The following is a 12,409-nucleotide window of genomic DNA, read 5'->3' as shown; positions in this document are numbered from 1 at the left end:
GCATTATCGAACATGAAGGCAACCGACTGTTGGTCAGTGAGGAGAGTGAATCTCCTACCGGCCAGGTAATGCCTCCAGTGTCGCACAGCTTCCACTATTGCTTGTGCCTCCTTTTCCACTGAGGAGTGGCGGATATCTGAAGCGTGGAGGGTTCGGGAGAAGAAGGCCACGGGTCTGCCTGCTTGGTTGAGGGTGGCCGCCAGAGCTACATCCGATGCGTCGCTCTTGACCTGGAAGGAGAGGGACTCGTCGATGGCGCGCATCGTGGCCTTTGCGATATCCGCTTTGATGCAGCTAAAGGCCTGGCATGCCTCTGTTGACAGGGGAAAAGTAGTGGACTGGATTAGCGCACGGGCCTTGTCGGCGTATTGTGGAACCCACTGGGCGTAATAAGAAAAGAAGCCCAGGCAACATTTCAGGGCTTTGGCACAGTGGGGGAGAGGGAATTCCATGAGGGGGCGTATGCGTTCAGGGTCGGGGCCTATCACTGCATTACGCACTACGTAGCGCAGGATGGCTAGACGATCGGTGCGGAACACGCATTTTTCTTTGTTGTAAGTGAGGTTCAGGGCGTGAGCGGTCTGGAGGAACTTTTGGAGATTGGCGTCGTGGTCCTGCTGGTCGTGGCCGCAGATGGTGACGTTGTCGAGATACGGGAACGTGGCCCGTAAACCGTGCTGGTCAACCATTCGGTCCATCTCTCGTTGGAAGACCGAGACTCCGTTCGTGACGCCGAATGGAACCCTTAAAAAGTGGTATAACCGCCCGTCTGCTTCGAAGGCAGTATAGTTGCGGTCACCGGGACGGATGGGGAGCTGGTGGTAGGCGGACTTGAGGTCCACAGTGGAAAAGACCTTGTACTGTCCAATCCGATTGACCATGTCGGATATGCGGGGGAGAGGGTACGCATCTAGCTGAGTGTACCTATTGATGGTCTGACTATAGTCGATGACCATCCTCTGTTTCTCCCCGGTCTTAACAACTACCACCTGGGCTCTCCAGGGACTGTTGCTAGCCTGGAGGATGCCTTCCTTCAGCAGCCTCTGGACTTCGGACCGGATAAATGCTCGGTCCTGGGCGTAGTACCATCTGTTCCTTGTGGCGACAGGTTTGCAATCCGGGGTGAGGTTCGCAAACAAGGAAGGCGGTTAAACCTTGAGGGTCGCGAGGCCGCAGACAGTCAGTGGGGGTATAGGACCGCCAAATTTAAATGTTAAACTCTGGAGGTTGCATTGGAAGTCCAACCCTAGGAGTGTGGGTGCACAGAGATGGGGGAGGACATACAGCCTGTAATTTTGGAACTCCCTCCCCTGCACCGTTAGGTTAGCGATGCAGAACCCCGTGATCTGAACGGAGTGGGATCCCGCCGGCAGGAAAATTTTCCGGGTGCTTGGCCGAATTACAAGGGAACAGCGCCTTACCGTGTCCGCCTCTCCGTGCTCCCAGAGTCGATAAGACACGGCGTCTCGTAGCCATTCACTAGGACTGTAGTGGTTGCAGTCTGGAGCGTCCGGGGTCGCGACTGATTGAGTCAAAGCCAGACGTGGTTGTTGAAGTTGAGCATCGTAATCAGGCAGTATGTGGCCGTCTGTGTCATGGTCCTTCAGCCAAGATGGCGGCGTCCACGGATCGAGCGCGGTCGTGGGTGGACAAATTGGCGGCGCCCATCTCTCCCTCGTGGCGTCCGGGGTCCAAAATGGCGGCGTCCGTTGGTCGCACGTGGATCGCTGGGGGGGGCTGGGTCTGTGGTCCCGTTTCTTCCCCGGAGATAGCGGAGACCCCGCGGGACTTGCACACCGTCGCGTAGTGGCCCTTCTTCCCGCAGCTTTTGCAGGTAGCCGCGCGGGCCGGGCAGGGCTGCTGAGGGTGTTTCGGCTGGCCGCAAAAATAGCAGCGGGGCCCCCCCCGGTTGGTCTGGTGTTTTGGCCGCGCAGGTTTGCGGGGGTGGGGGGGGTGTCGGAGAGTCGACCGCAGCGGGGGTCCACGGAGCCCAAGGGGCTGTAGTGCGGTCGGGGGCGTAGGCGCGGGCATTACGCGAGGCCACATCGAGGGATGCCGCCAGGGCCCGAGCTTCTGTAAGTCCCAGAGATTCTTTCTCCAGAAGCCTCTGGCGGATCTAGCCAAACCTGCCACATACGCATCGCGGACCAGGAGCTCTGTGTGTTCATTCACTGTTACCGCCGGGCAGTTGCAGTTTCGACCCAGGATCTGCAGGGCGTTATAAAACTCATCCAGCGATTCCCCCGGAAATTGCCGTCGTGTGGCGAGCTGGTAGCGAGCAAAAACCTGGTTGGCGGGCCGGATGTAGATATCCTTCAGCGCAGCGATGGCACCGGTGAAACCGTTCTCGTCCTCGATAAGGGAGTAGACGGGAGGACTCACCCTGGAATAGAGGACCTGCATCTTTTGTTCGTCTGTCGGTGTGCCGGGGGCCATTCGGAGGTAGCCCTCAAAGCATGCCAGCCAGTGCTTGAAAATAGATGTCGAGTTAGCTGCTTGGGGTGCGATGCGCAGGCACTCTGGGGTGATTCGGAGTTCCATGTTCCCACGTCGTTTTCTTCAATTTAAATTCTGCTTAATAAATTGTAGCACCGTCAATATGACACGAGGCAGGTTGAGGTAATGTCAATTGAAGGCTTTATTAAGCAGAACTTTATCGCAGCAGCGTGGTTACAGAATGCAGCTGCTGAGGGAAATGGAGGGAAAAGCTGGGTTCTTATACTGGCATTTCTGGGTGGAGACCAGTAGGTGGCAGATCCTATCAGGACCTGGCATCCCTCCACCAATAACCTGTTGACACGTGGTGTACGTATTACCCCTAATACATACCACCACAGGTGTCTTTGTTTTCTCCAGCTTACTTGGTCAGGTAAATGGACATACCTCAAAAATGAATTGCTGTTCACTACAGTATATTCATTGTGTCATTTTTAAATTATGAATTAAGCTAAAGAAAAAAAGTAAAGGCTGAGCAAGAGGTTGGAAATCAGTATCACGGAGTAAAATATTAGCAAATTTTAGGTTTTCAAACCTTGATTGCACTATAATAGAAAACTCTGTTTCCCAATGGTGACATGGGATGGATTTGTTCTGCAATAAACTATTTTTCGTTTAAACCTGCATTAATCAATAAACTATGTATCACTTAGCAAAATCACATGAGAAAGATGGTAATGTTGAATTGCTGTGTTCAACAATATTAGAAGAACTTTTTTATAAGGAAAGGATATCCAACTCAAATAATGTTAGCGGATGTCTTTCAAGATCATTGACGAAAAGGGGGAGATGAGGACAATTTATTTTACTCAACGAGTTATAATCTGGAACATATCCTGAAAAGATGATGAGAAAGTAACTTGCAAAAGGAAAGTGGATATATCAATAAAACAGAAACCTTTGTAGGGGACTTGGGAAAGAACAGGCCCATGGGAAAAAAATTCAAAGAACTGACAGGCAGGATGGGCAAATTAACCTCCTCCAGTGCTGTATTATTCTAAGTGCAATGATCCCACATTCCCCTGCTCCTGTTATACAGGTAATTTGACAGCACTCAACAAATACAGCTCTCATGATTATCACCAAAGACCATCATGTATATGCGTTTTCACTCCTTGTTAACTGGTGTGTGACTTTATGCTTAGTAGTCCATGGGCATGTGTAGCCATCTGAGATGGCCACCTGCAAAGGACCATGGGAATTATGGCCAACCCAGGACTCAGTCAGATACAGAGCTTCTGTGTATTTGAAACGCAGGTAGCTAGACCTGATTGAAACCCCTGCTCGTTTGCATTCTAATAGCCCATTTCCCCAGAACAATAGGACTGCACTCAAGAAACCGATACAGCCACAGACTGATCAGCGTCACTCCGTTTACTCAGAGAGCCCAACTGCCAAGGTCGCAACTGCCAAGGACCCGCCCAGCCACCAAGGCACCCGCCTCTTTATTGGCCGAAATCGAAGGCAGTGATCGAAGCCCTGTCGAATTATTGGGTCCAAGATTAAGGACCGCCCCAAAGAGTGCAAAACCCTAGAGGGGTAAAAGGGGACACAGCCATGTGTTCAGTCTCTTTTGGACCCAGCCTGTGCCAGCCTCCTTTGAATCCGGCCTGTGCCAGCCCAACTGCAGCATAACGACCAGACAGCCAAGTTCAAGACCAACGATCGCAACCTGATGGATGAGCCCAGCAGAGACAGGGCCACTTCTTCAAACCATCCACTTGAAATCAAGATAAAGGCCTTATCCACTTGCACAGTGCCGGTCGCCTGAAGTTAAATATAGCTATTGTAGTTGATAGGTGTAGTTTAACTTATAGTATATTGTGCTTGCATGCCGAAGTAACCCTTGTGTGTAAATAAACCATCTTTGAACTTGAACTGACTAATTGGTTGTGTGGACATTTGACCGATATACGGGAAAGCCTTGTGGTTCAGTAAGAGAAATAGAAACACCCACAATATTGGCGACGCTGTTGGGACATAACATCGTATCATAAAAAGAGCCTCAGTATCATATTGGCGACTCTAAAGAGCAACATTATTGGCGACGCTGGTGGGATAGTGTTCCATTAAATTGGCAACATTTATTGGCAACCTCTGATGGGACTCGATTTAGAAGTGACTTTGTCACTCCGAGAGAACCACAAAGCTTTGAAATCCAATTGCGAGAGAAAGAAAGAACCACAAGTGCAAGCCGATATCGACCAAATCACCAAATTTCGGAAGTGTGTACTACCCTGCATGCGTACCAACAGGGATATAAGATAAACGCGTTAGATTGTGTCAAAACTATCGAGGGAATTGTGAACCGGAAAATAGCTTAGGCCATACCCGCAGTTCAAATTGCTGCCTTATCCCCCTTTCCCAAATTAACGATAAGAAACAGAGATTAACGGTAGGAAACGAGAAAAGAGAAATTAAAAAAGCGATATTAGAAGCAATGGCCACAAAAGCGATGGAACGTTTAATGATCCCACAGGAACCCGACGTCGCAGCGACCAACAGAGCAGAGCAATGCCCCATATGGGAGGAAGAGTTGAGGAAGTATTTAAAGGGGAAAGGATGGCCCCGTTGGTCCCATTTTTGTGCGAATGAGAGTCAGGTCCAGGAAGCATAGGACAAACTTGGTGGGACAACCTAACTGAGGTCCAAAAGAAAAATGCAGCGAAAGTCCAAAAGCCAATGGCAATAGTGTCCTGTTTGGCATAGTTGCGAGGCACAGAGGAGGTCGTGAAGATGCTCCGCAGGCAGTTAGTTGAGAAAGATGAGAAGAGTGAGGGAAACAATAGTGAAAGTGAAAAGATAATTGAGCAACTCCGGGAACAGTTAGCAGCTAAAGATAAGGAGATGGCTGATGTGAAACGTGCACACCAATCTTGTTTAGTTCACCTTAGCAGCTTTCAGACCCAGTTCGATAAAGTCTACCAAGATACACAGCGCGCAGTCCTGGTAAGAGAAGAAACAGAACAGCAGGTAGCCCAGCTAAGTAGTCAATGCACGGATTTTAAAGCAGCTTTGCGAGCACGCCACAGCTCCACAACAGAATAGAGACAGAGTACAGTAGACCACGCGAAATGGAGACAACAAATAGAGAAACTACAGTCACTGCTATCAGGGCAGACTGGATTTAGATATACCTTTGGACAAAATTTAGATGAGGAAGATGCCCCCGATTGGCAAGAATTAAATGAAAGCGGCCAGAGATATGTTGAGGATACAGGAAGTCAGAAACGAACCCCCCATGCCCCAAAAAGGAAAGCACCCGCACCACGGACTGCACAGGCAGCACACATCCCCATGAATCCGGTCACCACACAGCGCAAGTCATCGGATCAGGATGAGCCTGATTTCGTTTACACCACCCCACTATCCATAACCCAGTTGAGAGATGCTTGCACCAAAATCGTTCCATTTCAGCCCACCGCAGATCCGCACAGCTTCTTTGAGGAAGTGTGCCACCAAAACGTTATGTACGGTCCAGACGAGAGAGAGGAAGTCAAACTCATAGTTATGAGCCTTTGCCAGTCCGTAAGATCAGCTTTGCCAGAACCCCAGAATGTAGCAGGAGGGAACCTACAGGAAATGAAAACGGCTATTTTAGATGCGATTGGGTACAACAAGGGAGATCCAGTACAGGGTTTAAACCATTGTAGGCAAAAGAAGGGAGAGCATCCGACCGCATTTGCAGGTCGCCTCTGGATCCATTTTAAAGCAGTATTTGGGGATTTGAACCGCGCACACTTAAATGAGGACGACACCACTAAATGGTCCCGCACTTTAGTCTCGCATGCCACAGAAGCAGGCCAAAAGGCTTGTGTGAATTACGACCTCGCAGACCACACAAATAATAAAGTTTGGGTTTTAAAGAGACTCTCCAGAGCATGGGAACAATCTCTACACAAACAGGCAGATCAGGAACAGATAGAAACAAACATGCACCCAGTTAGAACTAACCAGGACCCAACATGGATAAACGAGGGTAGACATGAGGGACAGCACCCCAGAGCACAGGCACCACGAGGTTGCTACCATTGTGGACACATGGGACATTACGCCCGTGAATGTCGACAGAACCCCCCCCACCCAGGAACAATGTTAGGCCCATGCATAGTGTTAGCGCCCGTTCAGACGCTTTAGCGATCAACACCTCAGATTGATGGTGTCCAGACTCCCCAACTTGGGTCTGCGACACACTCTGGGACAAATCAGGCAGGCCAGTAGTCACAGGCACAGTCCGGGGACAATCAGTCGAATTTCTGTGGGACAGAGGAGGGTCCCGCACCACTTTAAACTCCTCCACCATGTTTCACCATGACAAATGGCCCACCACAGACACCATCATCCTTAATGGATTTACCGGACACCTACAACAAGGATACATCACAGCCCCCGTAGATATTTAGATAGGGAATATTAGCACCAGGCACCCCGTTGTTTTAGTCGACTTGCCCCAAACAGCCGAGCACATTCCAGGAATCGATTTTATGAGGTCCCATAATCTTTCCTTTGATCCAGTGAATAAATGTGTATGGAGAAATGCCAAAGCAGCTAGGACCCCCGCTATGCTCACAGTAGGGGATTATGAACATAGGATTTGCTCAGTAGGAGACTATTGTTTTGATCCGCAAACAATTAGTACAGACTAAACAATTAGAGAGGTCCTCGTGAAACACAAAGCTTTGCTCGCACAACACAAACACGATTGTGGGAAGATCCCAGGTACGGTCACAATTTCAGGTCCCGATCCAAAGCCACAAAAGCAATACGGTTTCCCACAGCAAGCCGAGGGTGAGAGTTCTAAAGGTATCAACAGTTTATTAGACCAAGGAGTAATGCGGCCCGTAGCCTCAACAAATAATGCCCCAATTTGGCCGGTAAGAAAACCCGATGGCTCATGGCGGTTAACGATCGACTACCGAGAACTTAACAAGGTAACCCCTTTATCAGCCCCCACCATTGCCATGAGTCCCGAGACCATGCTCAAGCAGGGAGTACAGGCAAAGTACTTTACAGTGCTGGACATCAGCAATGGCTTTTGGTCCAACCCATTAGACAAGGCCTGTCAATATAAGTTCGCGTTTACATTTCAAGGGCAGCAGTAACGTGGACATGCCTCCCGCAAGGATTCCACAACTCCCCCTCCATCTTTCACCGACAATTGGCCAACTGACTTTACAAATTTTCCCGACCCAAATGCCTTATACAGTATGTGGACGACTCACTCCTACAGACGGACGCTAAAAAAGAGCATGTGAAGCTTCTTTCGGAATTACTAGGTCTTTTGCAATCCATCGGATGCAAGGTCAACCCCCAAAAAGCCCAGATCTTAAAAGAAAAGGTCCTTTATTTAGGCACCATTATCACTCACGGGAAGAGAGAAATTGAACACAAACGAATCAAATCAATCGTTAAATTGCCCCTGCCCCACAATGTCACTGCACTCCGGTCATTCCTAGGTTTAGTAGGATATTGTAGGAATCATATAGATGGTTTTGCCACAAAAGCAGCCCCACTCTCAGAACTGCTTAAAAAGAACGCCCCATGGGAATGGCTTCCACAGCACACAGACGCCATCGAGGAATTAAAACGCGCCCTAGGCACAGCCCCCGCTTTGCAAGTTCCAGACCCACACTCGCCCTATGCCATCGAAGTGGCAACCACCGACCAAACCCTATCAGTAGTACTCCTGCAAGAACAACATGATCGCTTAGGACCTGTAGCCGATGCTTCACGAGTTTTGGACCCCGTAGAGCAAGGATTCTCAGCCTGCGAACGGCACGTTTCTGCAGTTTTTTGGGCAGGACAGTATTTTACGTACATCACAGGCCTTAACCCAGTAACGATCTTAACCGAGTGCATCCCAACGCAACTCTTGTTAGATGGTGGATTAAAGGACGGTTCAGTCAGCCAAATCAGAGCAGCTCGCTGGACACTGCTGTTACAAGGAAGGGACATTACAGTCAAACGTACCAAGAGCCACACATTTCTGGCCGATAATCTTCAGTATGCAGGGACCCCACATGAGTGCCAGATCACAGCAGACCAACACCACACAGGACCCTTTATTCCAAGGTCACTACCCTCACGTGCAGGCAGTAAAACACAGGATTCCCAGACCACGGGCAACGCTTTAAGGATTTATGTAGACGGTTCCTCCACGATAGAAAATGGAAAGAGAATAACTGGTTGTGGAATTTATGTAGAAGACGCACAGGGACGCGCATTAGAAGAAATCTCTTTAAAATTGTCCGGCCTCCTAGGTTCACAAGCAGCAGAACACGCAGCCATAGCATATGTAGTGCAACACCCAGATTCTTTCCCAACCCCCGCATACATACAATTAGACAGTCTATATGTATGCAATAGCTTGACAGAATTCCTGCCCCTGTGGGAATCTAGAGGATTTGTTTCAGCCAATGGAAAGCCCCTACCCTCTGCCCCGTTGTTGAAACACATTCTTAGGACAGCCTCAGACCGCACGTATGGTGTAATTAAAGTGAGAAGCCATCATCGTTCGCCCCCACCCGGTAATGTAAAGGCAGACGCCTTAGCCAGGCAGGATCACACCATGGTCACTTTTGGCAGCCCCCCGAAAGTGAACCGATACACGCAGTCCAGGTTTCCCAGACCAATATTGAGGATCTAGCCCAGGCCCAAAAGGCAGATGACACTCTCAAAAAGATTTTAGACGGTAACTTCCCAGCCCCCTATGATGAATGGAAGGACGCACTGACGGTACAGGATGGCATAGTTTTGAAAAATGGAACTTATGTGGTCCCCACCCAGGACAGAAACCAGATAATTTACCAGTCTCATGACGGACACGGACATCAGGGGATAGACAATACCATTGCCCATTTAAGACCATTGTGTTGGTGGCCCGATTTAAAAACCGATGTCACACATTATGTAGAGAATTGTCTTATCTGTGCTCAAAACAATCCTGAACCGTACACAAAGAAAGGACAATTACGCCACACCCGACCTGTTAATGGCCGCTGGTCAAACTTGCAACTCGACAACATTGGCCCCCTCCCCCTTTGCAGAAATGGAAGTACATGCTAGTTGTAATCGACACCTTTACGAAATGGGTAGAAGCATTTCCGTCACGGACAAACACATCAAAAGCCACCGCTAAGATTTTGACCCAGTAGATATTTACACGCTGGGGTTTCCCCCGCAGCATTGAGTCAGACCAAGGCTCCCACTTCACCGGCAGAGTCATGCAAAATGTTTTAACGGCTTTTGGAATCAGGCAAAAAATTCCACAGAGCATATCACCCCCAATCCAGCGGCATTGTTGAGAGAATGAACCGCACTTTAAAAGCGACCATTAGGAAGATGATGCAACAGAATAATACCACATGGGACACAGTTCTCCCATTTGCCCTCATGTTTATTCGGAACACCGTTTCCAGTTCCACAGGTTTCACCCCCCACACTCTCATGACCGGATGACCCATGAAGGGAATTGAATATTTATTAGGTCTCGATTTGGCAAGCCCCACAGTCACCGCCCTCACCCATGAAAAAGCAGTCCAACAAGTTACAGAGAATATTAAAGCAGCACAGCTCGCTACAGCTGTCCGACTAGGCGCTAGAAGATGTCATGATATGCAAACATGCAACCAATGAACACTCAGAATAGGACACAACCAATGGGCAGTCAGGACACTCAGAGGTGGCATCACCACAAGGGGGCATGACATAAACACGAGAAAAGAGATGAGGCACTCACACCCTGCCTCTTTCCACAGACAGACATCTAGAGAGTTAGGCAGGGTTGATCAGCAGCATCACACCCAGCACGTGGCTTAGAGCAAGCTGGTACAGTTAGACTGAGTTACTACAGTTAGATTAGCAGAGAGTCAAACTCATTTGAGAACTGTGTTAATAGTTCAATAAACACGTTGAACTCATTTCAGAGTCTGGAGCATCCTTTTGTTAAGATTGCATCAGGTAACAGCCTGTGTTATTGAAACAGCATAACACAACCGAAGAAAGCAGAGTAAAGCCTGCTTTGACAAAACCGTCCACCCCGTAGAGTATACAGTCGGTCAGCAAGTAATGGTTTCCCTCTACAACCCCAGTTCTTTCCTCTCCCCCAAATTTGCAGGACCCTACTCCATCTCGGACAAAGTGAACCTCTCCGTGTACAAGATAACGTACCCCAATGGTAAAACTGGTTGGTTCCACATCAACCAACTCAAAGTCTATGGAACCCAATGTAGCCACTCCCACCACATCTCTCTGGCAATGGGAGACGATTCTGCCCGCCCATTGACAACCAAGTGCAACCTTCCCCCAGCCATGCCAGCACATCCACAGACCCGACCTTGTCTCTGCCCACAGGTATAGACTTTCACCTTGAGCTTGATACGGTCTCCCTACGGGACTTGGCGCCCGCCGGAACCCCACGCGCACCCCAACCACCAACCCCACCCCCCCCTCCACAGCACCACACAGGAGGGTCAGTCCTCCCACCGCCCCTGCCTAGGCCCTCCCACCCACCGACGCCCCCTACAGGCGCCCCCCTCCCAGGTCAACCGTTTGCCCCACCAGCGCCGTCTAGGGGTGACAAAGCTGCCATGGAGGCCGAAGCCACGCTCCCGGAGTCGCAGGCGCCCAGACCCCCACCGGAATCACCACCGAGGCTCAGACGATCCAGGAGGACGACCAGGGCACCCAACCAACTGATTGCTTCAGTTCAACCGATCTGTAACTGTAAATAATAAACACTGACTGTATATATCTGCCATGACTGTAAATATACTCTAAACACTGTAAGGGGGTATCACAGTACCTCCATAGCTGATCATACCATGTTGAATATAGTTGTAGCCGCTGGCCACCACCCCCGCCGGACTCTTTTTTAACAGGGAGTGAATGTGGTATTATCAGGTATTGCAGTACCCGAGAGGCTGAAGTTCCATTGGTTAAATGTAGGGGTTTACCATTGGCTGTATAGTATGTAGCTCCGCCCTGATAGGCGGGGTATAAGAACCGGTGCCGTCCCAGCAGCCCTCATTCTGTACCTAAGCTGCTGGGCAACAGTTCTAGTCTATTAAAGCCTTCAGTTATGCTACAACCTCGTTTTAATAGTTATTGATCGTGCATCACCATGGCATGTCTTCCGCCGACTGATGAGGCAGACCATTTAAATTGCTGTTTCTGGGGGTCACGTGATGTGAGCGTGGGAGAAGCTGCGTTTTTGCAAGCTCTGGATCTGCTCATCTTTTAATCTTTAACTTTATCCTTGTGCACATTTCATCATTGTCTTTTTTCGGGACATATGCTTGGTAATATATCCTTGCCTGATTGGAGCTATGAAGAATCCTCGTGTGTTTGAGGCAGTCGGAGTTGGCTGAGGTGGGGCCCAGCTTGCAGCGGATTGTAGCTGATGAGCGGGCCTACGCCTCAGCAGTGCAGGAAGCATTGGGAGTGATAACCGCCTCTGAAAGTGTTGTTCTGGATGACGATCTCAACTCCGTGTTACAGGTCTTCGGTGCTCACCTTCAGGAACTGCAAAGTATCCTTGAGAGAATGACGGAGGTGCAGGACAGAGCCCGTGCATTAAATAGAGCACATTCCCTGGTATTCCCAGTTCATTGAGATCCCGCTGCTTGGTGTATCGCATATCCTGATGGAAATCGGGAGGCAGGGGCCAGGCAAGGAGTGCCCCTGTGTCCAGTTTCTGGTGGGAAGTGAGAGGCGAGTTCCCAACTGAGTCTGAAGATTGGCTGCCATGCTTTAGTAATCCTGACTTGGATGCTGGGCATATCAGGTTTGACAGAGCACGATATCTGCGGCCTTCAAGGCCTGTGGTCCTTCAAGGCCCCCCGACCGCTGGCCTTGTATGACCTTGTTTGGTGAAGGTGCCCCGTTTGTTGGAATCCTCGAGAAATCCTGAAAA

The 12,409-nt window shown here is 49.6% G+C and overlaps 1 protein-coding gene across 1 annotated transcript in view; it reads left to right on the top strand.

The window, feature by feature from the left end:
- cngb3.1 (cyclic nucleotide gated channel subunit beta 3, tandem duplicate 1) overlaps positions 1–12,409 on the top strand; it is a 209,128-nt gene that overhangs the window by 75,790 nt on the left and 120,929 nt on the right. The window contains exon 10 of the mRNA XM_072468598.1: positions 2,838–2,869. Coding sequence (XP_072324699.1) covers positions 2,838–2,869 — 32 coding nt within the window. The remainder of the gene's footprint in view (positions 1–2,837; positions 2,870–12,409) is intronic.

This window comes from Scyliorhinus torazame, chromosome 11 (assembly GCF_047496885.1).
Source record: "Scyliorhinus torazame isolate Kashiwa2021f chromosome 11, sScyTor2.1, whole genome shotgun sequence".
NCBI classification, from domain to species: Eukaryota; Metazoa; Chordata; class Chondrichthyes; order Carcharhiniformes; family Scyliorhinidae; genus Scyliorhinus; species Scyliorhinus torazame.
Note: the sequence above shows the minus strand (reverse complement) of the source record. Positions and strands in the feature narration are given on the sequence as shown.